At 40.9% G+C, this 27,458-nt stretch overlaps 2 protein-coding genes across 7 annotated transcripts; one reads left to right on the top strand and one right to left on the bottom strand.

Moving 5' to 3' along the window:
* The first annotated feature begins 280 nt into the window (after positions 1-280).
* Positions 281-23,524, top strand: LOC118359865 (F-box only protein 6-like). 5 transcript variants are annotated; one of them, XM_052482226.1, is made up of 8 exons: positions 281-570; positions 8,444-8,845; positions 13,694-13,955; positions 14,060-14,165; positions 18,570-18,665; positions 18,763-18,898; positions 19,943-20,086; positions 20,725-23,524. In XM_052482226.1, exons 3-8 carry the CDS (start codon positions 13,712-13,714, stop codon positions 20,869-20,871), a joined length of 873 nt encoding a protein of 290 aa, XP_052338186.1. In that variant the 5' UTR covers positions 281-570; positions 8,444-8,845; positions 13,694-13,711; the 3' UTR covers positions 20,872-23,524. The 5 variants fall into 5 exon arrangements, with proteins under 5 accessions (XP_052338186.1, XP_052338185.1, XP_052338187.1 ...); XM_052482227.1 differs by lacking the exon at positions 281-570 and adding an exon at positions 5,726-6,173; XM_052482225.1 differs by lacking the exon at positions 8,444-8,845.
* A 149-nt stretch (positions 23,525-23,673) lies between these two features.
* Positions 23,674-27,316, bottom strand: LOC118359862 (cell division control protein 42 homolog). 2 transcript variants are annotated; one of them, XM_035738717.2, is made up of 6 exons: positions 26,920-27,316; positions 26,343-26,468; positions 26,105-26,177; positions 25,884-25,993; positions 25,477-25,674; positions 23,674-24,501 (listed from the first exon to the last, which is right to left on the bottom strand). In XM_035738717.2, exons 2-6 carry the CDS (start codon positions 26,445-26,447, stop codon positions 24,412-24,414), a joined length of 576 nt encoding a protein of 191 aa, XP_035594610.1. In that variant the 5' UTR covers positions 26,448-26,468; positions 26,920-27,316; the 3' UTR covers positions 23,674-24,411. The 2 variants fall into 2 exon arrangements, with proteins under 2 accessions (XP_035594610.1, XP_035594609.1); XM_035738716.2 differs by lacking the exon at positions 23,674-24,501 and adding an exon at positions 24,615-25,238 and having other exon boundaries at positions 26,920-27,310.
* Positions 27,317-27,458: the final 142 nt, after the last annotated feature.

Here is a 27,458-nt window from a genome sequence, read left to right as displayed (position 1 = left end):
TTCCTCTTCCGTCTCTGATCATATGTCGTAATATGCAAGGTCTATTCGTCCCATCTCGTACCCCTTTAGACCATCTCTGTTTGGAGAATGTATTGATTAAATGAGTGTGTCTCCAAGACCAAAGATTAAAAATGTACGTCCAACACTGGTAATAGCATATTGATTAAACATGATATTTCAGATTAGAGAGCGCAGAATCCAAAATGCGCATCGATTACAATCATGTTGCAGTTGCTCTGGAAAGCACCCATTTTACTAGGACCACCAGAACAGGTGACACTATATTGTTGGGAACTTTGAGGCTTTTGCGCCAGAATGACTCAACAACCAACGGCTACATAGGCAACTAAACGTTGTGTTATTTTTCGTTTTGTCCTGTTCGTTCCTCGTAGTTTAAAAAGGAAGTGGTACTAATTGTGTGCTATCGTTTCACTTCCGTATTTCGTTTGACGTCTAACTCCCGTGTTAACGTTAGTTGTACACCACTTTTTCGGTATGAAGAGGATAACAAAGTGGGGTCAATTATATAAAACACGCAACGATTCGGAATCAAGTTCGGTCCTGGAAAACGTAAGTAAACCCTAGCACAATAATGGACTAAAGGAGCCAAACGTTAATCCTTCTATATTCAAAGAACCTTAGTTAACTACATGTTCTGTTTAGAGACGAATTGGCTCTGACACTGACAGCCAAAGACGGTACGGTTCTAGCAACAAAACCTTATACTTTTATATTACTTCAAAATAATTTCACAATATATGTAGCCGAACGTATTTTGTTGTGACAACGCGTCCGTCTTTCATTACGTCACTGATATATAAAATAACTGGAGACTGTCCAATATGTCCGACCGTTTTCAACATAATCTACCCATTTTCGCATCCGTCAGAGAGGAAGAGGCGAAGCGAGAGGGATGACTGGGGCAAAAATCTGTCTTCTCACCCGGCAGCGTTATTTGGTTTCTTTCGCTAGGTCAACGAGTGTCAAATTTGGTCAACAAAAATGCAAGGGATAATTTGCTTCGTGAGTTTTTTTTTTTGTGTGTTGATATAAGGACACGTGACATACCAGCAATTTAAAGACGCGCGACGAGGTTCTAGCTCCAGCCTGTTTATTAACCTAACCCTCGCATGTCCTACATAGGTACGGATACCCCCAAGGGACATCCTACTACATCTTCCCCTCTCCCATGAACAAGAACTCAACTTGCATAACCACTGAAGCATAACTGAAATGCAATTTGGAAACCAGTATTATTCTCTAGCATGCTACTTCCCATCCTGAAACCGTATGAAAGCATTAAATCACACAGTATGAACATTAACTTAGGTACAGTCTCTTTTTGCTGGGTATGTTCCCCAGCAGTATGTTTTCTCTTCACATAACATAGTCTTTCAGCCACTCTGGTGGCTTCGCATCCCTTTTTGGGCGCGCTTGTAGCTCTGTGAGCATTCTCTCTCCTTCACCCTCTTTTTGTGCATTTTCTGTGGCCTCAGTCTGTGTGGCTGGTAGATCTGGAAGAGCTCTGAGGTGTATTTTGTTCCTTCGTACCTCTTCTGAGCCTGTGTCCACCACATAGGAGCGTGGGGCATCCGCTTTCCTCAGCACTATTGCTGGTGTCTTTGAGTTTGTAATCCACACGCGTTGACCTTTGGTCAGCTCTGGCCTCTGCTTAGCACGGTGTCTCCGATTTAAAGTCTCCGGTTTGCGTTTGTTTCAGACGTTTGTCCCTCTCAGCAAAGGCCTTCCTGTTAGGCCATCGGGGTTTAAGCTGAGCCGGCGAGACACGCAATGGGGAACGCAGCCTCCTGCCCATCAGGAGCTCGGCAGGCGACGGCCCATCATGCAGTGGTGTAACTCTGTAAGCTAACAGAGCCCTGTATGGATCCTTGTTCTTTTTCATTAGTCCCTTGACTGTTTTCACAGCTCTCTCTGCCTCACCATTACTCTGTGCATGGTAGGGGCTACTGGTCACATGTATTAAGTCATATTCTGCAGAAAAGGAGCTCACAGAGAACTGGGGAGCGTTATCTGTAACCAGGATCTCAGCGACCCCCTTGCCTGGAAAAAAATTACTTTAATCCATTGATAACACCAGCTGATGTGGTTATGGGTGTCTTTGCTATTTCAATGTATCTTGAGTAGTGATCTACCACTAGCAGATAAGTGTCATTTTTCCAATAGAACATATCTGCCCCTACCTTTTGCCATGGCCGTTTTGGCAGCTTTGTTGCCATCATTGCCTCCGGATGACAAGGTTGACATTTTGTACAGACCTCACACTGGGCCACTAGCTTGGCAATCTGAGTACTCAGACCAAGCCACCACACTGACTGTTGAGCCCTCAGTCTGCATTTGGTTATCCCCATGTGTCCATCATGCACTCTGTCTAGCATTTCTGGTTGTAGAGTCTCTGGGATAACTATCCGTTGTCCTTTCATGAGAAGGTCTCCATTACAGTGGAAGTCACTTTGGTGCACCCAATAGGGCTTCAGAGGCAGTTCCTCCTGCCTGGGCCATCCCTTTTTGCACTGCTGCACTATCTGTTGGCAGATGTGGTCTCGTTATTGCTCCTCTGCAATCTGCTGCAGTTTGGTCTGTGATGCAGGTAGACTGTCCCTTATTGCATTAATGGACACCTGTACCTCACCCTCTAGACATTGCTCCTCCTCTGATAATGGACGTTTAATTGGGGCCCTGGAGAGTGCATCTGCTGTGATCAGTGCCTTCCCTGGCACATACACCATCTTGTAGGTGAACCTCAGTAATCTGAGGCGGAAGCACAGAACTCTGGGAGGCAAGTCGTCCAGTGCTTTTGTCCCTAACAGAGCCAACAGTGGTTTGTGGTCAGTCTCTGCTGTAAACTGTAGGCCAATAAGGTATTGGCTGAGCCTTTCACATGCCCATGTGATAGCCAACGCCGCCGCCTCCTCCACTTGAGCGTATCTTTGCTCTGTGTCAGATAAGCTTCGGGAGATGTATGCTATTGGATGCCACTCCGTGTTGTCCTGCATCTGTGTGAGGACCGCCCCTAGCCCAAAGGATGATGCATCTGTGTGAGGACCGCCACTAGCCCAAAGGATGATGCATCTGTGTGAGGACCGCCCCTAGCCCAAAGGATGATGCATCTGTGTGAGGACCGCCACTAGCCCAAAGGACCCCATGACCAGTCATTCTCTTTGGCTAGTTAGTCTCTCAGAGGTTTGGTTGTATCTGAGAACTGTGGGAGGAACTTACCCACATATGTGGCCATGCCTAAGAAGGTCCTGCCTTCAGCCACATTCTGGGGTCTGGGCATATCTGTGATGGCGCTGATCTTCTCTGGGTCCGGCTCTATTCCAGCTGCACTGATTTTGTGTCCCAAGAACAAGACCTCTGACTGTGCAAAAGTGAATTTTTCATTGAGTGTCAGGCCAGTCTCCTGGAGTCGGGTCAGAATTGCTGTGAGCCTTACATCATGTTCTGCTCTGTCCCTTCCGCACACGAGCACATCGTCCTCGTGGACTATGACGCCACTCAGCCCCTCCAACAGCTGGGACATGTGTCTTTGGAAATGCTCAGGACCGGAAGCGATTCCAAATGGCATAACATTAAAACAGTAAGAGAGGCCCTACTCTCTGATGACAGCGGTATCTGCCAGAAACCTGAGCGGGCATCCAGCTTTGTGAAGGCTTGTGAGCCACCCAACTGAGCCAGTGACTGCTCCACTGATGGTAAGATGTGTCTCTCTCTGCAGAGTGCCTCATTCAATTTAGTCATGTCCACACAGATCCTTATTTCCCCATTGGCTTTTGGGACCACTACCATCCCTGCACACCAGTCTGTGGGACTCTCTATTTTAGACACAGCCCCAATTTCTTCTATCCTCCCCAACTCTTCCTTTACTCTGGCCAATAAAGGGACAGGCACATGGCGGGGTGTGGTAAGGGCATAGGGGACAGCATGACCTTTCAGGTGGATTTTGTAGTCACCTTCCATCCTTCCTAGACCAGAAAACACTTTTGGGAATTTATTTTTGAAAACCTCACCTGGGTCCTCCAGTTCGCTCACTCTCTCAATGAGTTGCAATGCTTCAATTGCTGGCAGCCCCAGCAACGGTCTGGCTAGAGAGTCAGTGACGAAGACAGGCTGGATGGCACTTTTGTCTTTACTCTCCAGTTTAATCACCAAGTGCCCTACCACTGGTAAAATGTTATTACTGGGCCCGTACAGTTTTTTGTTTGTAGAGAGCAAAGGGCCATCTCTATATACTAGCTATACAGCCTAGTTGGGATAGCTGTCACTGCTGCCCCAGTGTCTAGTTTAAATGACACAACCTCCCCATTGAGTTTAATGTCTGATTGCCAGCCAGTATTGTTTCCCTTTACTTCTTCTCCCAGCAAGATTCTGTCCTGCTGTACCTCCTCTGAAACCTCATGCATTTGCTTGAATCGACAGACAGCTGAAAGGTGTCCTCTCCTGTGACATTTCCTGCATTCCACATCCTTTGCTGGTCAATCTTTCCATCTGTGGAAAGGGGATTTCCCACAAACATTTGAACTAGTTACTGGTGCTGTCTGTGATTGTTTTCTCCACGTCTGTCTCTGTTGTGTTCCCCTCCGTTGTTTTAGCTCTGTATGAAAATGCATGTATTTCCTCACTCTCTTCGTTCTGCAATGAGCTGCTGTCGCGCAGTATCGTCTGCTGTCTTTTTACTGTCTCACTCTGCCTAACCTGGTTTACAGCTTTGGACAAGGTAAACTGGGAATCCAACTGTAACTTTTCAGAAAGTGATATTTCTTATTCCGACTACAATCCGATCTCGGATCAGCTCTTCCCTGAGCGCGCCAAACTGACAATGTTCTGCTAGTTTGTGAACAGCTGTGATAAAACTGTCGGTGGTTTCACCCTGCTCCTATTTGCGCTTATTAAACCTAGCTCTCTCAAAAATAATGTTGTCTCCCTACAAAATGCGTTTCAAAACGGCACTGTAGTTAAGTTTCTCTTCCTCGGTCAACGTTGAAGCATTTAATATATCCTCGGCTTCATCACCCATAGAGTAGATCAGTGTATTAACTTGAAATGCCTCGTTTTCTACGTTTAAGCCTGATGCTACCCTGTACCTTTCAAAGGACCTGATCCATTTCGGGCAGTTTTGAATGTCCATACAAACATAATTATCCGGGGGACTAATGCGAAATCCGTCAGCACGAGCCACTGGCCTGTCCGCGTTTGCGCCAGAGCCCGTTGAATTTGGGAGTCGCAAACCCAGAAATCCCGCCAGCTTCTTCCTCTTGCAACATGTTGCTTAGCAGTAACTTAGTCCTTGCTCGTTAGCTAGCAAAATAATGATATGCGCTGTTTTATCTCCAACACTGTGCCCTCCCTGCTTTGAAACAGCCTGAATGTATGATTTACTTGGTACCTCCTTCACGTTGATGTGAAATTTAAAACCACTTCTGACTTCTGTAGTATGATCTAAAATAAAGATGCGCGACAACGAGGTTCTAGCTCCAGCCTGTTTATTAACCTAACCCTCGCATGTCCTACATAGGTACGGGTACCCCCAAGGGACATCCTACAACAATAAACTGTGATCTGGTCTAATGTATATGAACCAGAAAAATGAGGGAGTGGGATGTCTCGCTTCCTCTTACGTCTCTAATCACATGTCGTAATATGCTAGGTCTATTCCTCCCATCTCGTACCCCAATGTATTGATTAAATGTGTGTGTCTCCAAGACCAAAGATTAAAAATGTACGACCAGCACAGCGTAGCATATTGATTAAACATTATATTTCAGATTAGAGAGCGCAGAATCCAAAGTGCGCATCGATTACAATCATGTTGCAGTTGCTCTGGAAAGCACCCATTTTACTAGGACCACCAGAACAGGTGACACTATATTGTTGGGAACTTTGAGGCTTTTGCGCCAGAATGACTCAACAACCAACGGCTACATAGGCAACTCAACGTTGTGTTATTTTTCGTTTTGTCCTGTTCGTTCCTCGTAGTTTAAAAAAGGAAGTGGTACTAATTGTGTGCTATCGTTTCACTTTCGTATTTCGTTTGACGTCTAACTCCCGTGTTAACGTTAGTTGTACACCACTTTTTCGGTATGAAGAGGATAACAAAGTGGGGTCAATTATATAAAACACGCAACGATTCGGAATCAAGTTCGGTCCTGGAAAACGTAAGTAAACCCTAGCACAATAATGGACTAAAGGAGCCAAACGTTAATCCTTCTATATTCAAAGAACCTTAGTTAACTACATGTTCTGTTTAGAGACGAATTGGCTCTGACACTGACAGCCAAAGACGGTACGGTTCTAGCAACAAAATCCTATACTTTTATATTACATCAAAATAATTTCACAATATATGTAGCCGAACGTATTTTGTTGTGACAACGCGTCCGTCTTTCATTACGTCACTGATATATAAAATAACTGGAGACTGTCCAATATGTCCGACCGTTTTCAACATAATCTACCCATTTTCGCATCCGTCAGAGAGGAAGAGGCGAAGCGAGAGGGATGACTGGGGCAAAAATCTGTCTTCTTACCGGACAGCGTTATTTCGTTTATTTCGCTAGGTCAACGAGTGTCAAATTTGGTCAACAAAAATGTAAGGGATTATTTGCTTACTTAGGTTTTTTGGGGGGATCAAATAGAAGTTTCGTACGGTTTAGGTTATGAGTGTGTTGATATAAGAACACGTGACATACCAGCAACTTTGAGAAAACACATTTTATTTTGGAGTTGTCTCTAATTCATGACATGAGGCTAGCATAGCATCTATCGCCATTGAATACAGACTGTTGACGTCAACACCCCTCATCAAATATATATATAAATAAATTACAATATCGAGATCTATCCACCAATTCAAAGAAAGGACTAGGCGGGAGGTTGACAGTCCGCGGCTCTGCTCTGTGGCAAACGAAGCCCAACGTCTTAAGGGTTCAGGCCAATGTTTGGCTGGCCGGGAAGTCCTTGTCCCATCGCGCTCAATCGACTCCTTGTGGCGGGACGGGCACATGCACACTGACTTTGTCATCAGTTGTTCTGTGTTTCCTCCGACACGTTGGTGCGGCTGGGTTAAGCGAGCGATGTGTCAAGAACCAGTGCGGTTTGGCAGGGTCATGTTTCGGGGGATGCATGGCTCTTGACCTTCTCCTCTCCCGAGTGTGTACCGGAGTTGCAGCGATTGGACAAGATTGTAACTATCAATTTGGATATCAAGAAAAAGGGGGTAAAAATGTTATTTTTCTAAGTTAAAAAGAACAAAACAACTCAGAGTTTGGAGTAAACGGTTTCTTTTGCAAAACATTTTGCAACAGAATTGGTGTAATGAATACACCCCTAGCATCCTTGATCATCCAACACTAAACAATTTACTTTCCCCAAAATAATGTTTCCCATCAACAGAGGCGTATGCAAGATCTCCAAGAACATTACTTACAATTCATTGGTTTGAATGTGTCGTTCGCTGTCAAATAAGCGTTTAAAACATGTTTTTGTCCAGGGTCTCCCATTTTCCGTCTGTGGGCTGCCATTGTAGAAAATGTGAGACCCTGGATAAAAACGTGTTTTAAATGCTTATTGGATAGCGAGTGAAACATTCAACTCAACAAATCGTAACTATTGTTCCGAGAGATATTGGATCTGCCTCTGAAGGGAAATGTTGTTTTGGTAAAACAGAATAGTATAGGTTTGGTTGATCAAGGGCACCAGGCTACAGAAGCTTCCACAACAAGCTATCCGTAAACAATTGCTCATTGCGGGACGAAACATTATCCAGCTAGCTAGGACATTTGAGAACAAAACTGTCTATAGACAGAATCAAATGTTGAGGAAGAGACATTCTACAGTCACATTCTAACCACTGGAGCGAGCTAACTCCGCAAAAAAAAACATGTCCTCTCACTGTCAACTCTGTTTATTTTCAGCAAACTTAACATGTGTAAATATTTGTAAGAACCTAAGATTGAACAACTGAGACGTAGACTGAACAAGTTCCACAGAAATGTGACTAACAGAAATTGAATCATGTGTCCCTGAACGAAGGGGGGATCAAAAGTAACTGTCCGTTTCTGGTGTGGCTACCAGCTGCATTAAGTACTGTAGTGCATCTCCTCCTCATGGACTGCACCATATTTGCCAGTTCTTGCTGTGAGATGTTACCCCACTCTTCCACCAAGGCACCTGCAAGGTCCCGGACATTTCTGGGGGGAATGGCCCTAGCCCTCACCCTCCGATCCAACAGGTCCCAGACGTGCTCAATGGGATTGAGATCCAGAACACTGACATTCCTGTCTTGCATGAAATCACGCTCAGAACGAGCAGTATGGCTGGTGGCATTGTCATGCTGGAGGGTCATGTCAGGAAGGGTACCACATGAGGGAGAAGGATGTATTCCCTGTAACACACAGCGTTGAGATTGAGCTTGTTGTCATTGCAGGCAGTCTGATGATGCTGTGACACACCTCCCCAGACCATAACGGACCCTCCATCTCCAAATCGATCCCGCTCCAGAGTACAGGCATCGGTGTAACGCTCATTCCTCGACGATAAACGTGAATCCGACCATCACCCCTGGTGAGACAGAACCGCGACTCTTCAGTGAAGAGCACTTTTTGCCAGTCCTGTCTGGTCCAGCGATGGTGGGTTTGTGCCCATAGGCAACGTTGTTGCCGGTGATGTCTGGTGAGGACCTGCCTTACAACAGGCCCGCAAGCCCTTAGTCCAGCCTCTCTCAGCCTGATGGAGGGATTGTGCGTTCCTGGTGTAACTCGGGCAGTTGTTGTTGCCATCCTGTACCTGTCCCAAAGGTGTGAAGTTCGGATGTACCAATCCTGTACAGGTATTGTTACATGTGGTCTGCCACTACAAGGACAATGCAATTTATTGCCCGGGCCACATCTGCAGTCGTCATGCCTACTTGAATGCCTAAAGCATGCCTGAAGCACATTCATGCAGATGAGCAGGGACCCTGGGCATATTTTCTTTTGGTGTTTTTCAGAGTCAGTAGTAAGGCCTCTGTAGTGTCCTAAGTTTTCATAACTGTGACCTTAATTGCCTACAGTCTGTAAGCTGTTAGTGTCTTAACGACCGTTCCACAGGTGTATGTTCATTAATTGTTTATGGTTCATAGAACAAGCATGGGAAACTGTGTTTAAACTCTTTACAATGAAGAGCTGTGAAGTTATTTGGATTTTTACAAATTATCTTTGAAAGACAGGGTCCTGAAAACAGGACGTTTATTTTTTTGCTGAGTTTATATCCTCCACCTGTCAATTTGTTGCTAGAGTTTACATCTAGGTTAGCTTAGTAAGATACCCATATTACATGGATCTAAACCAGAGCTAGAGTAAGTGTACCTAATTAAACTCACCATCATTTGTTTAGACATTTTTAACGTGTGTACTACAGTAAGTGAAATCTAAGCAAGCCTAAACCGTGACTTAGATTTGAGTGATGATTCACTTAATTGTTTTTTTTTCTTACCAAGTTACATTTTTGAACGTCATTGGCACATAACTTTTCTTATTTTAATCTAAAAAAGACTTACTACAAGTAATTTGTCTTATTACAAGATATAAGTAACTGACAAAATAAAAGAAAAACCAACATGTGTATTTTTTGCGTTAATATAAGCCTAATGATCTGCCAATGATGTTTTAGCTTGGTAAGATTTTTTTTAAAAAGTGAATTATCTCTCAATATAAGATATTTAGGCTTGCTTAGATTTCACTTTTTGCAGTGTACAGCCCTCATTTTTTTGTAAAGAAGTGGAAATGAAAGATGAATCTCTTGTGTAGTTTTATCACCTTACTTACACAATTTTCTAATGTAAGATAAATTGTATCAAGTATTTCTATGAACAGTCCAGACTGGGCTTAATGGGTACTGAATGTACCCTTTTAGCCCATGGAGGTTCCAAATAAGCCCACCTCATAAATAATCAATTTTAATTCATTTCCAAATGTTGAAAATGTGTAAACTGACATGTCTTATGTAAGCTTAAATTCTAATAATCTCACCTAAGGTTATAAAAATCTATTGATCATTACTGTGGCGTTCATAACAGGGGGTGACCAATCGTATCCGCAGAGATCAATTTGGGCCCAGGCTTTTGTTCTTGACAACAAGTAGACACCTGATTAATCTCATTGCAGACTTCAATCAAGGCATGGAGAGGCAGTCTTTAGTTATTATACCCCCAGCCTCTGGAATAGTCACCCAGAGAACCTGCGGGGGGCCGAAACTGTGGACATATTTAAAACAGATCTTAAAACACAGCTTTTTAGGTTGTTTGTCCTTTTTAGTCATTCTGTTTTTATTGTTCTTTTGTTTTCTCCTTGTGTAGTAAATAGTTAGTGAAGTGCATTGTGTTGCATTCCATGTCTGTACTGTATAAATGATGCTTGATTTGAAGACTAATCAAATCTGCACAAAGACCATAACACACAACTTTTAATTAATTATCTGAAAGCTGGTTCACATTTTCTGTACCATTATTCTTGTTCATTAGTTCAACTCGTCTTCCTAAAGCCTGTCTGAAAACATTTTAAAATCCCTCTCTATATTACAAAGGTACATGTGGTGAAACAACAATTAGAAACTCCTGTATGAACGAGGGACAACAATATGACAATGCCCCGGGTGTGAATGAGTAGTTGTCCAATAGTCATCTTGTCCCACATTTTTTTCCATTTTTGTTCACTACTTTTAAGGTCTTCTATTCCTGATATCCTTCAACCCTGATCCTCTTCTCTCTCTGCATGAATGTCTACATGTCCACTCCAAATATCTTGGAGAGTACGGAGGTTTTTAATTGTTTTTCATCTTGGACAGATGCAGAACTATAGTTTGAGTATTTTATTTTAAATCAACTTAAATCTGAAGAAAAATCATAATTATGCTCTGTTTTTTATTTTATGTTAGGGATATCAACACACTATCCCCATGTGTTCCAATGCATAATGGGCTTAATGTTACAGAAGTGATTTATGGTGAAAAAGAGAATAGCAACATTTACTCAAGTATTTGGAAACCAATGGTCTGTGGTATAAATATACACTATATACTACAATATTTGTATTGATCCATATTCATTTCCTTTCTGTGCTATTGAACACTAGAATAATATAATAATAATATATGCCATTTAGCAGACGCTTTTATCCAAAGCGACTTACAGTCATGTGTGCATACATTCTACGTATGGGTGGTCCCGGGAATCGAACCCACTACCCTGGCGTTACAAGCACCATGCTCTACCAACTGAGCTACAGAAGACCCGAGTGAGCCATTTTTTTAAGTTAAATACCCATCTGTTCCATTTAACCTACATGTGTTGTAATTATTTCTATATCATAAACATAATTTGTGTTATAAGCAGTTTTTAAAATAATAACCACTGTTCCATGCGCGCCACACATGCTCACGCTGCAACCGATAGCCTACAGTAAATAAACTAATAATAAAACATCTAATTGGCTTAAAATAAAAACTGGAATGAAGATATGAACTGGTTGAAACCATTAAAGGAAAAATCCACTCAAACAAATGTATTTTCTTCATTATGAATTTTGCATCATCATAATTTAGAGGTCAACCGATTACGATTTTTCAACGGCGATAACGATTTATTGGCGGACCAAAAAAAGCCGATGCCATTTTAAATATATATATATTTGTAATGATGACAATTACAACAATACCGAATGAACACTTTTTATTTTAACTTAATGTAATACATAAATAAAAATCAATTTCGTCTCAAATAAATAATGAAACGTTCAATTTGGTTTAAATAATGCAAAAACAAAGTGTTGGAGAAGAAAGTAAAAGTGCAATATGTGCCGTGTCAAAAAGCTAACGTTTAAGTTCCTTGCTCAGAACATGAGAACTTATGAAAGCTTGTGGTTCCTTTTTAACATGAGTCTTCAATATTCCCAGGTAAGAAGTTTTAGGTTGTAGTTATTATAGGACTATTTCTCTCTATACCATTTGTATTTCATATACCTTTGACTATTGGATGTTCTATTAGGTACTTTAGTTCTGCCAGGCTAATCTCAGGAGTCAAACAGTGCAATGCTTGAAACACAGCGAAGAGCTGCTGGCAAACGCAGGAAAGTGCTGTTTGAATGAATGCTTACGAGCCTGCTGCTGCCTACCACCGCTCAGACTGCTCTATCAAATCATAGACTTAATTATAATGTAATAAACACATAAATACGAGCCTTATGTCATTAATATGGTCAAATCCGGAAACTATGATTTCGAAAACAAAACGTTTATTCTTTCACCGAAATATGGAAGGAACTGTTCCGTATTTGATCGAACAGGTGGCATCCATCCATATGTCTAAATATTGCTGTTACATTGCACATCCTTCAATGTTATGTCATAATTGTGTAACATTCTGGCAAATGAATTACAGTCTTTGTTAGGAAGAAATGGTCTTCACACAATTCGCAACGAGCCAGGTGTCCCAAACTGCTGCATACACTCTTACTTTGCTTGCACAGAACGCAAGAGAAGGGACACAATTTCCCTAGTTAAAAGAAATTCATGTTAGTAGGCAATATTAACTAAATATGCAGGTTCATTAAAAAAAAACTTGTGTATTGATTTTAAGAAAGGCATTGATGTTTATGATTAGGTACATCGCTTTTTTTTTGCGAATGCGCTTGTTAAATCATCACCCGTTTACAACGTAGGCTGTGATTCGATGATAAATTAACAGACACCGCATTGACAATATGCAACGCAGGACAAGGTAGATAACTACACATGGTTGATGATATTAATAGTTTAAAGATTGTTTTTTTTATAAGATAAGTTTAATGCAAGCTAGAAACTTACCTGGGCTCCTTGCTGCACTCGCGTAACAGGTGGTCAGCCTGCCACGCAGTCTCCTCGTGGAGTGCAATGTCATCAGCATCCAAAAATGCAGAATACCGATTGTTATGAAGACTTGAAATCGGCCCTAATTATTCGGCCAACTCTAGTAGGCCTAGATAGGTACACTTATGATTCATAATGATGTGGCAAGTGACGATATGCTTCTTGAAAGTCCAATATCTTGAAAACTTGACTGCTGACATGCAAAACATTTTGGGTACTTGAATTCGTTTTTGTTTTGAGTTTCCCTTTAAATAGCAGAAAATGTAATTATTTTTTGCCTGTTATTTGATTCCAAAGATGGAAGTGGGCTTAATAGGACAAGTGTACCTATCTAGGCTCCTGCAGGGTTGGGGTTAATTGCACAAATTAAATTCTCTCTCCTTGTACATTCCAATAATTCAATTCCCAATTCAACATTATCCATAACGATTCAATGAATTCCCTCCAGCTTTCAGGCTGACTGTCACTGTTCAGACAGCTTAGCAATCCTGGAAATATACAAGTTGAAATTATTGAAAATCCTGCAGTCTGTTTGATACTATGTGCATTAATTCCCTTAACTGGGACATTTTTAAATACTGAATTTAAAGTTGATTCCCAAGGTTTAATGTTTTTAAAATGGTCTAATTCCAATTTAATTCCAATTTCATAACTTTTTAAAGATTGTTGACATTTTTAATTGAATTCAATAATTGAATTGGAATTTCCAATTCAATTGGAATTGACACCAAACCTGTTTGTACATCATTTGTCTAAAGTCTCCCATGTCAACAAAAACATCCATTCTCTTCTCCAGTTCAATGGCAAGCTACCTATGCTCCCTCTGGAGGTCCTGGAGGAGATACTGCTGAATGTACATCCACACCAGGTGGTGTGTGTCTGTCGACTGGTCTGTCATGAGTGGAAAGAAGTAGTAGACAGTGATTCTCTTTGGAGAGAGAGGTGCCGAAGAGAGGGATACCAGACACATGATGCCACTAAACTACCTGAAGACTGGCGTTTATTTTACTTCTTGTGTAAGAAGAGACGTAATCTTATCAAAAACCCCGGAGCAGAGGGTAAGAGTCGAGACCAGACAAATACATTCTAAATTCTCTACGTTGGGGTGGGGATCCTGTCGTGAACTCCAGAACCAACCATTCAAATCCCCTCTTTTCTCCAGATAAATTCAATGGCTGGCAGATCATGAAGAATGGAGGGGATCAATGGAACATAGAGTCAGGGGACCTTAATAACACGGCCACAAAATACTTTGTGACTTCTTACGCGTGAGTATATGGTAAAGTAATATCACAATTATGGTGAGAAGACCTTGACTTGGCCCCACTTTGTTTCACTACCACATTGTTAGTCATTCACGTCCAAGGACCTTACAGTGCCTTCAGAAGGTATTCTTACCCCTTGACTTATTGCACATTTTGTTGTGTTACAGCCGGAATTCAATATGGATTAAATAGATTTTATTTATCTCACCCAGCTACAAACAATACCCTTTAATGACAAAGTGAAAACTTGTTTTTAGACATTTTTGCAAATGTATTGAAGATGAAATACCGAAATCTAATTTACATATGTATTCACACCCCTGAGTCAATACATGTTTGAATCACCTTTGGCTGTGGTTACAGCAGTGAGTCTTTCTGGGTAAGAGCTTTGCACACCTGGATTGTAAAATATTTTCCCACTTTTCTTTCGAAAAGTCTTCAAGCTCTGTCAAATTGTTTGTTGATCATTGCTAGATAACCATTTTCATGTCTTGCCATAGATTTTCAAGCAGATTTAAGTCAAAACTGTAACTTGGCCACTCCATAAGACTCACTGTCTTCTTGGTAAGAAACTCCAGTGTAGATTCGGCCTTGTATTTTAGGTTATTCTCCTGCTGAAAGGTGAATTAATCTCCCAGTGTCTGGAGGAAAGCAGTGAACCAGGTTTGCCGCTAGGATTTTGCTTGTGCTTATCTCCATTCCATTTCTAGTATTGTTGAGTAACTACAATGTTGTTGATCCATCTTCAGTTTTCTCCTATCACAGCCATTACACTCTTAACTGTTTTAAATTCACCATTGACTTCGTGGGGAAATCCCAGAGTTCCTCTCCAGCAACTGAGTTATGAAGGACGCCTTTATCTTTGTATTGGCTGGGTGTATTGATACACCGTCCAAAGTGTAATTAATAACTTCACCATGCTCAAAGGGATATTCAATGTCTGCTTATATTTACCAATACAATCTACCAATAGGTGCCCTGATTTGCAAGGCATATTGGAATACCCTGGTCTTTGTGGTTGAATCTGTATTTGAAATGCACTGCTCAACTGAAGGGCATTACAAATATTTGTATGTGTGTGGTATAGTGATGAGCGAGTCATTCAAAGTTCATGTTGAACACTTATTGCATACCGAATAAGTCCATGCAACTTATTTATTCAACTTTTTTATCAGATTTTTACTCCTGAACATATTTAGGCTTGCCATGACAAAGGGGTTTAATATTTATTCACTCAGGACATTTCAGCATTGTATTAATATGTGAAATAAAAAAATAATTCTACTTTAACATTATGGGATATTATGTGTAGGCAATCTATACACAATACCCCATAATGAAAAAGCAAAAACAGATTTTTTTTTTTTTTTTTGCAAATTTATTAAAATAAAAAAACACATCACATTTACATTAGTATTCAGACACTTTACTCAGTACTTTCTCGAAGCATCTTTGGCAGCAATTACAGCCTTGAGTCTTCTTGGGTATGACACTACAAGTTTGGCACATCTGTATTTGGGGAGTTTCTCCCATTCTTCTCTGCAGATCCTCTCAAGCTCTGCCAGGTTAGATGAGTGTCGCTGCACAGCTTTTTTCAGGTCTCTCCAGAAATGTTCGATCGGGTTCAAGTCCGGGCCCTTGATGGGCCACTCAAGGACATTCAGAGACTTGTCCCGAAGCCACTCCTGCGTTGTCTTGGCTGTGTGTTTTAGGGATGCTTAGGTTCTCATCAAAGGATCTCTCTGTGCTTTGCTCCTTTCATCTTTCCCTTGATCCCTGCAACTTAACATCCCTACAGCATGATGCTGCTTCCACCATGCTATACCGTAGGGATGGTATTGGTAAGGTGGTGAGTGGTGCCTGGTTTCCTCCAGACGTGACGGTTGGCATTCAGGCGAAACAGTTTAATCTTGATTTCATAAGACCAGAGAATCTTGTTTCTCATGGTTAGAGTCCTTTAGGTGCCTTTTGGCAAACTACATGTGTCTTTTTAATGAGGAGTGGCTTCCGTCTGGCCACTCTACCATATAGGCCTGATTTGCTGGAGTGCTGCAGAGATGGTTGTCCTTCTGGAAGGTTCTCCCATCTCCACAGAGGAATTTTGGAGCTCTGTCAGAGTGACCAAGGTTCTTCTCCCCTAATTGCTCAGTTTGGCTGGGCGATGGTTCCAAACTTCTTCCATTTAAGAATGATGGAGGCCATTGTGTTCTGGGGACCTTCAATGCTGCAGACATGTTTTGGTACCCTTCCCAGATCTGTGCCTCGACAAAATCCTGTCTCGGAGTTCTGCAGACAGTTCCTTCGGCATCATGGCTTGGTTCTTGCTCTTCCATGCACTGTCAACTGTGGGACCTTATATAGACAGGTGTGCCTTTCCAAGTCATGTCCAATCAATTGAATTTACCACAGGTGGATTCCAAGTTATAGAAACATCTCAAGGATGATCAATGGAAACAAGATGCACCTAAGCTCAATTTCGGGTCTCATAGCAATTTCTACAAACCTGTTTTCACTTTGTCATTATGGGGTATTGTGTAGATTGAGGAAAAAATATACGTATTCTAAAATTGAGTAAGGCTGTAATGTAACAATGTGGAAAAAGTGAAGGTCTGAATACTTTCTGAATGCACTGTACAGTATGCAATGGGGAATTCTAGAAAAATAAACAATTAAAGGGCAAACGATTCACACAATGAATATGCGAGAATTGGAGGGAGACAGTGGAGCACTTTCTGGAGAGCCGAGTGCAGGCATTCTGGAGAGCCGAGTGCAGGCATTCTGGAGAGCCGAGTGCAGGCATTCTGGAGAGCCGAGTGCAGGCATTCTGGAGAGCCGAGTGCAGGCATTCTGGAGAGGGATGTCTATATCTTTGCCACTGACCCCTCCCCTTCTTCTTGTCTCAACATTTTAAATTCTACTCGAGATGCATTATCTTCACATTTTAGATGCTTTTCGCTGACATCTGCAACTCAATAATCAGCTAGACCTATTGCCATGCGCTCTGTCCAAGTTGCTGGCATCCGAAATAGGCATAGGCCTATGCACTTGTGATTTGAAACACTCCACAGCTATTTAAATAAAATAAACATTTAAAAACTCTTGAGCTAATGATCATCTGAGGTGATGTCAAGCTCTGTGGTGAAGTATTTTATTTAGATAGATAAGAGTAATTATATAATTTAGGTTAAGCCAGCATCCGGACAGTGAACTGTGCAATCGCCAACTTTCCTTGAAACCGGAGATCTGTATATATTGACGAGATGCTCATGTCTACGCCCTAACAATGGAATTCATTGTCCCAAAGGCAGGAATGCAGGCGACACGCTTCGGTCTGCATATTATGCCAATAGAAACACATTGGCTTTATTCAGGCAAGATTACGGCAATAGTGAGTCCTCTCGCTTCGCCTCTTCCTCTCTGCTGAAACGGCGCCCCTATGTCTTACTATATGTTGCCCATGTATGTGATGCTGTCTGGCCAGACAAATTATGACATGCCATACTCCTTTTGTCCAGAGCATCAGATACATACATGGTCTACAAATACAGAGAGAGAGGGGCGCTGTTTCGCTTGATGGTTTCAGAGAGGAAGAGGCGAAGCGAGAAGGCTCACTCTCACCAAAATCTGTCACTCGGATGCATCTTTCTGTCAGCGCACGTCTCGGTCAAATAAATGATCAATATTTTATTTGAATGGGCAAGGAGGTATGGTAGGGTGGACCAGGCCTCCTAGGGCTTGCCCATAATGCCGGCCCTGCTTGCGGTACATTTTTGGAAACACAGGTTCCTTATCTTTCATATCAATGAGAAATAATTTACAAAATAAATAAGTTGATTTACTACACACCTTTTCTACAGGTATAGAGTTAGTGTTCTCACACAGCCAAATCTCCATGTTACATCGCTTGTTTATGGAAGATAGAGGGAAGACGGACTGCCACCTGGTTTACTTAGCTATCTAACGTGCTCCGCGCACCAAGGGGGCATGTTTCGAAAACCGGTTTGAAAGTGATGATTATTGACTTCTAAAGGATAGTACTTATTATATCGATACCTTGACTCCCAAGTATCGATTTTGAAACATATTTTTTGGGTTAGGTACAGTAGTGTTAGCTAACGCTAGTTGGCTGTACCAGAAATCCAGTATTCTTCATCCTATTGCTTGTTATCCATCTTTTTTTAAAGTGAGCCAACTTTTTTTTCAGCACTTTTCTCATGCTCTCTTGTCTTTTGTAGCAGACATAACAGTGAACAATATTTTCGGAACATTAAATCGCAATAAAATCACAGTATCGAATCGTAATACAATATGTGTTACGATTCTATATGCATTCCCAGCCCGAGTTACTTACTATCATTCATGGTAAATGGCTTGGCTGTGTGTCCTGTTCTCTTTGGTTCATCTCAGGACCTGCATGAAGTCTCAGCTGATTGACTTGGAGGAAGAGGGTTACAGGCCTTCTTTAATGGATGCCTTTCAGCCTGCCATAGTAATATCTGACTGGTGAGAAGAATATTACAATATTGCTGTTCACTGTCTGCTACTCTGCTTGTCAGAGGAATAGTACTGTACAACTTGTATGTTTGTGTGTCCATATCAGGTATGCTCCACGCTGGGACTGTGGCTCTGAATATGAGATCTGTGTTGAGTTGCTAAATCAAAAGAAGAAGCCAATTAGGAAGTTTAGTCCAGATGCTGTCATCTTTCAACAGTGGAATGATCAGAAATGGAATCAGGTAAAACCGTCAGACTATAAGTAAAATAACGTTTTATTGGTCGCATACACATATTTAGCAGATGTTTTTGCGGATGTAGCAATGCTTGTGTTCCTAGCTCCAACAGTGCAGTAATATCTAACAATACACAACAATCTAAAAAGTTAAAGAATGGAATTAAGAAATATAGAACTATTAGGACCAGTAATGTAGGGTGTGTGTATGTATGTATGTACATACACAAGCTTCCCACAATAAGTTGGGTGAATTTTGTCCCATTCCTCCTGACCGAGCTGGTGTAACTGAATCAGGTTTGTAGGCCTCTTTGCTCGCACACGCTTTTTCTATTGGATGGGGTCAGGGCTTTGTGATGGCCACTCCAATACCTTGACTTTGTTGTCCTTAAGCCATTTTGCCACAACTTTGGAAGTATACTTGGGGTCATTGTTCATTTGGAAGACCCATTTGCGACCAAGCTTTAACTTCCTGACTGAAGTCTTGATGTTGCTTCAATATATCCACATAATTTTCCTTTCCTCATGATGCCATTTATTTTGTGAATTGCACCAGTCCGTCCTGCAGCAATGCACCCCCACAACATGATGCTGCCAACCCCGTGCTTCATGGTTGGGATGATGTTCTTTGGCTTGCAAGCCTCCCCCTTTTTCCTCCAAACATAGAACAGTTTGGCCATAATGACCATCACTATTTTTGTTTCATCAGACTGGAGGACATTTCTCCAAAAAGTACGATCTTTGTCCCCATGTGCAGTTGCAAACCGTAGACTGGCTTTTCTATGGCGGTTTTGGAGCAGTGGCTTCATCCTTGCTGAGTGGCCTTTCAGTTTATGTCGATATAGGACTCGTTTTTCTGTGGATATAGATACTTTTGTACCTGTTTCCTCCAGCATCTTCACAAGGTCCTTTGCAGTTGTTCTGGGATTGATTTGCACTTTTCGCACCAAAGTACGTTCATCTCTAGGAGACAGAACGCTTCTCCTTCCTGAGCGGTATGACGACTGCGTGGTCCCATGGTGTTCATACTTGCGTACTATTGTTTGTACAGATGAACGTGGTACCTTCAGGCGTTTTGGAAATTGCTCCCAAGGATGAACCAGACTTGTGGAGGTCTACAATAATTTTTGTGAGGTCTTGGCAGATTTTTTTTTTTTTTCCCATGATGTCAAACAAAGAGGCACTGAGTTTGAAGGTAGGCCATGAAATACATCCACAGGTACACCTCCATTTGACTCATGATGTCAATTAGCCTATCAGTAGTTTCTAAAGCCATGACATTTTCTGGAATTTTCCAAGCTGTTTAAAGGCACAGTCAACTTAGTATATGTGAACTTCTGACCCACTGGAATTGTGATACAGTGAAATAATCTGTCTAAATAGTTGTTGGGAAAATGACTTGCGTCATGCACAAAGTAGATGTCCTAACCGACTTGCCAAAACTATAGTTTGTTAACAAGAAATTTGTGGAGTGGTTAAAAAAAACTAATTTGAATGACTCCAACCTAAGTGTATGTAGACTTCCGACTTCAACTGGTATGCATGCATGTATGTATGTATGTATGTATGCATGTATGCATGTATGCATGTATGTATGTATGTATGTATAGTATATGTACAGCAATAGTAAAGTAGGAAAGCCTTGACTAGTATATACATATGAACTGGGTAAAACAGTATGTAAACATTAAAGTATAAGATAATCATCAATATACATGGGTCTGTGAGTTGAGTAAACAATGTGAATTCTTGTTTTGTGTTCTTCTAAGATGTTATGTGGGATATACATTGTCAGTGATTGCGTTGCAAGTTATGACCTCTTCAATGTTTCAGATGACTCATGTGTTCAAGAATTATGGACCAGGAGTGCGATACATCCGATTCATTCATGGGGGAAAGGACACTCAGTTCTGGGCCGGCTGGTATGGAATAAGAGTCACCAACAGTAGCGTTGAGATCTGCCCATCAGTGGACAGATAGCTTTCGGGGTGTTGCCAACCTCTCAAGAGGCTACATGTGAACGTTGTGCCTACTTGAAAGCTTTACTTTAGCATCTGAAATCTCCCTTAGAATAATTTTGTGTATACCTTGTTCCAGTTTTTCTGTTTTAGGCAATATGATGTTTTTCTGTGGATATAGACTATTTTGGCTGTAGAATATATCATTTGTGTCCATCTCTGAATTGTACAGACCAATACAAATATGCACTGTATATGCCTGTAATACATTGAAGCCATAAACAAAGACAGACAGACCAAGGAGAGAAAGGAAAGTGCTAACTTGAATGTAATTTTGTATGTATATAAACGTCTGACCCACTTTGACAAATGCCACACTAAACGTTTGCTATCTTTTGGTTGAACTCACCTACTTTTCTTAACATGTATAAGAATGTAATTGTTAACATGTACAGTGCCAGTCAAAAGTTTGGACACACCTACTCATTCCAGCGTTTTTTATTATTTTGTACATTGTTGAATAATAGTGAAGACATCAAACTATGAAATAGCACATATGGAATCATGTTACAACCAAAAAAAGTAAACTAAATCTAAATATATTTGAGATTCTTCAAAGTAGCCACCCTTTGCCTTGAAGACAGCTCTGCACACTCTTGGAATTCTCTCAACTAGCTTCATGCATTTCAATTAACGTGTTAAGAAGCAATGCGGCTTGGTTGGGTTGTTTCGGAGGACGCGTGGCTTTCGACCATCGTCTCTCCCGGGCCCATACAGGAGTTGTAGCGATGAGACAAGATAGTAGTTACTAACAATTGGATACCACGAGAAAAGGGTGTATAATTTGTGGAATTTCTTTCCATAATGCGTTTGAGACAATTAGTTGTGCTGTGTTGTAAAAGCCCAAGTCCATATTATGGAAAGAACAGCTCAAATAAGCAAAGAGTAACTCCAGTCCATCATTACTTGTGATTTTTGGTTCCAACTACTGTGTTAGACTCAGAGTAGGTGAACGGGTGATATCTGCATGTGTGGTTCCCACAGTGAAGCATGGAGGAGGAGGTGTGGAGGTGCTTTGCTGGTGACACTGTGATTTATTTAGAATTCAAGGCACACGTAACCAGCATGGCTACCACAGCATTCTGCAGTGATACGCAAACTATAATTTGTTTATCAACAGGACAATGACTCAACACCCCTCCAGGCTGTGTAAGGGCTACTTGACCAAGAAGGAGAGTGATGGAATGCTGCATCAGATGACCTGCCCTCCTCCCAATTGAGATGGTTTGGGATGAGTTGGAAAAGCAGCCAACAAGTGCTCAACATATGTGGGAACACCAACACTGTTGGAAAAGCATTCCAGGTGAAGCTGTTTGAGAGAATGCCAAGAGTGCACAAAGCTGTTAAAGTAAAGGGTGGCTACTTTTGAAGAATATAAAATATATTTTGCTTTGTTTAACACTTTTTTTGGTTATGATTCCATATTTTATTTCAGTGTTGAGGTCTTCACTATTAATCTACAATGTAGAAAATAAAAAATAAACCTTGACTGCTACTGTATATTGAGAGAATACACAGATTACATGGTGCACTGCATAAGGATAAGGATATACAGTGCATTTGGAAAGTATTCAGACATTATAGAAATGTTTCCAAATGTAGATTTTTTTTTTTTAAACAAACCTTATGTAAATAAGTATTGAGACATTTTGCTATGATGTTCAAAATTGAGCTCAGGTGCATCCTGTTTCCAGTGATCATCCTTGAGATGTTTCTACAACTTGATTGGAGTCCACCTGTGGTCAATTCAATTGATTGGACATGATTTGGAAAGGCACACGCCTATCTATATAAGGTCCCACAGTTGACAGTGCATGTCAGAGCAAAAACCAAGACATGAGGTTGAAGGAATTGTCTGTAGAGCTCCGAGACAGGATCGTGTCATGGCACAGATCTGGGGAAGGGTACCAAAACATTTCTGCAGCATTGAAGGTCCTCAAGAACACAGTGGCCTCCATTCTTAAATGTAATAGTACAGAGAGATCCTTGATGAGAACCTGCTCAGGACCTCAGACTGGGGGGCGAAGACAACCAAAACAACGCAGGAGTGGCTTTGTAATAAGTCTCTGAATGTCCTTGAACGGCCCAGCCAGAGCCTGGACTTGAACCCGATTGAACATCTCTGGAGAGATCATAAAATCGCTGTGCAGCGATGCTCTCCATCCAGCCTGACAGGATCTGCAGAGAAGAATGGGAGAAACTCCCCAAATACAGATGTGCCAAGCTTGTCATACCCAAGAAGACTCGAGGCTGTAATCGCTGCCAAAGGTGTTTCAACAAAGTACTCAGTAAAGTGTCTGAATAATTATGTAAATGTGATATTTTTATTTGTAATACATTTTCTAAAAACCCATTTTTCATTTGTAATTTGGGGGTATTGTGTGTAGATTGAGAGGGGGGGGACTGGGACGATTTAAACCATTTTAGAATAAGGCTGTAATGTAACAATGTGGAAAGTCAAGGGGTCTGATTACTTTCCAAATGCATGAAGATTATTAAGTGTTTGAACCTGTAATACATTAATATAAAGTACACCAATTTGGTTATGTACTGCTATCATGTGGAAATTACTTCTCATGCTTTGTCTCTTGAGGTAATAAATACATTAAAGTGTACTGTCCTTATTGTATTTTCAACTACTGTGGGGTGATTTTAATCAACTTTGCAATACGGACAATACATGCACTACATTATACTGAGACCCCATGGTTGCATCGTGGGCCATATCTGCACTCCTACTCTGAGAATGAATCTGAAAAGAATGCTTGAGAATTCTAAGCTTTATTATGTTGATACATTTAAAGAAATGCACTTATCACATTGTCAACATTAAAGAGTTTTGTATAAAACAAATAAATATACTGTAAGGTGTAGTTCCTGTCAGAGGAACAATTTATTTCCTCACGCAAAAGTCTTGAGTTTACACTGCAATTTGCGCTAAGACTTAAGTGCCTGGAATGCAGAAACCTTACAATGTGACAGACAAGGCATTTAATAAAATAAAAACTATACAGCCCTGACATACTGTATATATTGTTCAATACCGACTTACCGAAGCCATAACTTTCCCAGTTGAAGGGGGATTTATGTTTACATCAGGTGTTCACAAAGGCATTATATACACCTAAAAACGTGAATTCTTTATACATCACTGGCAACGCTGCCCTGACACTATTTAACATGAAAGGGTTTTGTTCTGTTGTCACTGGTCCCAATCATCAGCTTTGCGTCTGTGACCCTTGAACAAGACTGAAGCCACCAATCTGTTTAACTTAAAAATACTGAGATGGCCCAAGGAAAGAAGATTATTTTATAAGAGAGGGTAATTATCACAGGATCTAGTAGAGATCAATCTATTTCAATTAAGTCCACACTACTTAGCAAACATTTTTAAAGTATTTGTATCAGTTACCAATAGGATTGAAGTACTCTTGTGCAACAATGGTTTGCTTTTGTCCAAGTAATGTTGTTGAAATACTCTAACCAATAGGAGAGGAAATGCTCAGAGCAGCACACATTTGCGCCTCTTCTTGGGTTCCGGAGGCTCCAGGGCAGCCAGTATTGCCTCATCAAACACATTCTTTAGTCCTTTCTGCAAACACAAAACATGAATGTACCAAATACACATTTCAACCTTGCAGTGTGTAATCACAACTATTGTAATTGATTGAATGTAAAAACAAATTTGACTGAACTGGGAGAGAGTTGTAATTTAAACTATCCTTTATTCATATATCATAACAGGTTTTAGTCATTCAAGATTGCAAAGATCTTAACCTCCAATGGAAAACTTAAACTTTCAATAATGTTTAGTTACAGTCTTTGATATAGTAGTAGAAAAAAAATACATTGATGTGATAGAAAAACATTAAGTTAGTTGAAGCTCATAATACTTGTTTAGACAGCACAGAAATGTTTCCTGGAAGGGTTGAATGGAACCGAAGCATATAAATACTGAGGTAATATATTTTAAAAGGAACACACAAAGTCAGCTACAGCCTAATGTAAACTTGCACATTAAGTACTAAAATGAAAGTGTTGGCATCCTTGCCATGAAGGCCAAGGCAGTATAGTCTATTGTGATTAGGGTAAGTCAAAACAAAATCAGACATTGAAATGAAAGAAGTTAATGGGCACACATTTTAAAAGAGCAACTTGGTTAGTTGACAGACAGTAATATCTTGACATTAAAGAAGCAGCAGACGATCAGAGGCAAAGCAAGATTTTAAAAGACGCTTATCAGAACAGACAGCACTTTCTCTTTCGCTGGGTTTCAGGAGGTTCTAGAGCTGCTAGGATAGCTTCATCAAATACATTCTTCAGACCTCGCTAGAGAGGGGAAGAAAAAGGGAAATATGACTAGCATTAGAGAGGTTAGTTAGCAGACAGACAAGATTAAAGAGCATTGTATGGATGGGTTTCCATGCAGTTCTAGGCCACCACTAACAGAATGAAACGTCAAGCTGAGCACAAAAACAACAGAGCAACGTGTACATCTAACACAATAGGTTGTTATCATGCAAGTCACAAGTATTACCGGTTTTGTTTATGCTTTAGAACATCTCACCTGTGTCAGGGCAGAGCACTCAACATATTTGACTGCCTTCAGGTCACGGGCGAGCTTCTCAGCCATCTCAGGGCTGATGGGCTTCTGTTTGTTCTTGGCCAGCTTCTCTACTGTGGAAGGGTCATCTCTCAGATCAATCTGAGTTCCAACGAGCAGGAATGGTGTCTTGGGACAGTGGTGAGTGATTTCGGGTACCCACTGCAAGATAGGAAACATTGTTTTCAAACACTCAGAATGGTCAGTCAGTCAGCTAGTCAACAACACCATAACTAGTATCTTTCCCATCATCTAATTTTGTTGCCAATTTCACATTACATTTAACCTACTAGAAATAATGTATTTTAACTCAATATTCCTTTATTCAAAAATGTGCATTGTATGCTTCATGGGCTTGGCATTGTACTCACCTTTTCTTTAACATTCTCAAATGAAGAGGGTGAAACACTAGAGAAACAAACTAGAAAAACATCCGTCTGGGGATAGCTCAAAGGTCGTAACCTGTCATAATCTTCCTGACCTGTGGAGACGGGTATAAAGAGTTGATTAAATGTGAATAGCAATCAACCAACATATTCTTTATTAAAATTGGGAACTGAAGACCATGTCCTTGAAAAGGATCCACTCTTACCTGCAGTATCAAATAATCCTAGGGTGTATGGCTCACCGCCAATCATGACAGTTACTGCATAGTTATCAAACACCTGTGATGAGAAAATGAAGAGAATGAGGCATCTGTCCTGTTCCATGATTATTCCAAATTGTAGTTATTGAGAAGACCCAAGTCTCTTCTGTTACAGAGTCAGTGTGAAACAATTACTAGATCAATAATCAGAGAGAAATCCAACGTATAAATTAGATGTACTTACTGTTGGTACATATTCAGAGGGGAATTTGTTGGTTGTGTATGAAATCAAAAGGCAGGTTTTTCCCACCGCTCCATCACCAACCACAACACATTTAATCGTCTGCATATTTGTGCTGTCTACTTTTGTCTGAAAAAGACAAGTGAAAGTTAGATACAAGACTTCAGATGAGTGGCAGGGAGTATCCACCACCACCAGCTGTTGTTATCCTACTAGCTAACTAGCTGGCGTCTGAAATGGGTTTGTTCGCTAGCAAACCAGGTCTAAATGGAAATATTGTAGCTAGCAACAACCATCTAGCTACATTATGGACTTCTTTGTACAGACTCTATACAGATCTAACTAGCTACTTGGTTGTAGCTCATTTAAAAACGGACGCAGTTAATGTTAGCTAGCTAACTGGGTCGGTGTTAGCAGCTAACTGGCTACCTGGAAAGCTCAGTCTCAATTTCCTATTCATTTTATTTTTTTCTAACAATGAATGACAAGCCTATTGCTAAAACACCTTAAATAATCGCTTTGGTATTGCTGTACATATAAAGTATTGATGAGGATAAATGTAATTCGGTGATTTTCCTACCTTTTCCTCACTGAATCTGGTATTTACTTCACCGGGCGTTGGCAGCTGCTTGGCTCTCTGCTGCTAGTGCCAGTGCGTGTGATCCCAGTCAACACCAGTAGGGGGTGCACGATAGCAAATAATGTGGAGGTAAACTTCGGGCGGATATGGCTCTGGAGCTATGAAACCACAGACGATCAATTATATTGACCACCAGATACTCAACTGGCCGCTCTAACAATTCAAATAAATGTCTTATAAAATGGAAGGCAGTAGGGGGAGGCAAGATCGGACAGATACGCGTATGAACAACAGGCTCCGATATAAAGTGTTTTTTTCTCAAAGTTGCCCGGGTGTCACGTGTCCTACTTATATCAGTGCACTCGTGACAACCTACGCATTACGAAAATTTAATTAGATTTTATTAGCCCCCGTAGCAAATAAGCCATTACATGGTGTGTTAACCAAATTCGCTCTCTTATTGACCTCCATACAAAAACTCCTCGCTTGATGAGCAAAAAACGCCACCTATAGGAAAAGATAGATTTTGGACCTAGTTA

This window comes from Oncorhynchus keta, chromosome 27 (assembly GCF_023373465.1).
Source record: "Oncorhynchus keta strain PuntledgeMale-10-30-2019 chromosome 27, Oket_V2, whole genome shotgun sequence".
NCBI classification, from domain to species: Eukaryota; Metazoa; Chordata; class Actinopteri; order Salmoniformes; family Salmonidae; genus Oncorhynchus; species Oncorhynchus keta.
This window is presented reverse-complemented; position numbering and strand designations above follow the sequence as displayed.

Coding starts and splice junctions, on each gene's coding strand:
- LOC118359865 (XM_052482225.1), top strand. CDS start 496: ATGAAGAGGATAACAAAGTGGGGTCAATTATATAAAACACGCAACGAT. Junction 571..13,693: donor CAAGTTCGGTCCTGGAAAAC/GTAAGTAAACCC, acceptor TCTCTTCTCCAG/TTCAATGGCAAGCTACCTAT. Junction 18,899..19,942: donor ATGATCAGAAATGGAATCAG/GTAAAACCGTCA, acceptor TTGTTTGTACAG/ATGAACGTGGTACCTTCAGG.
- LOC118359862 (XM_035738717.2), bottom strand. CDS start 26,447: ATGCAGACGATTAAATGTGTTGTGGTTGGTGATGGAGCGGTGGGAAAA. Junction 25,675..25,883: donor TTGAGAATGTTAAAGAAAAG/GTGAGTACAATG, acceptor CCTATCTTGCAG/TGGGTACCCGAAATCACTCA. Junction 24,502..25,476: donor AGTGCTCTGCCCTGACACAG/GTGAGATGTTCT, acceptor TTGTGTTTGCAG/AAAGGACTAAAGAATGTGTT.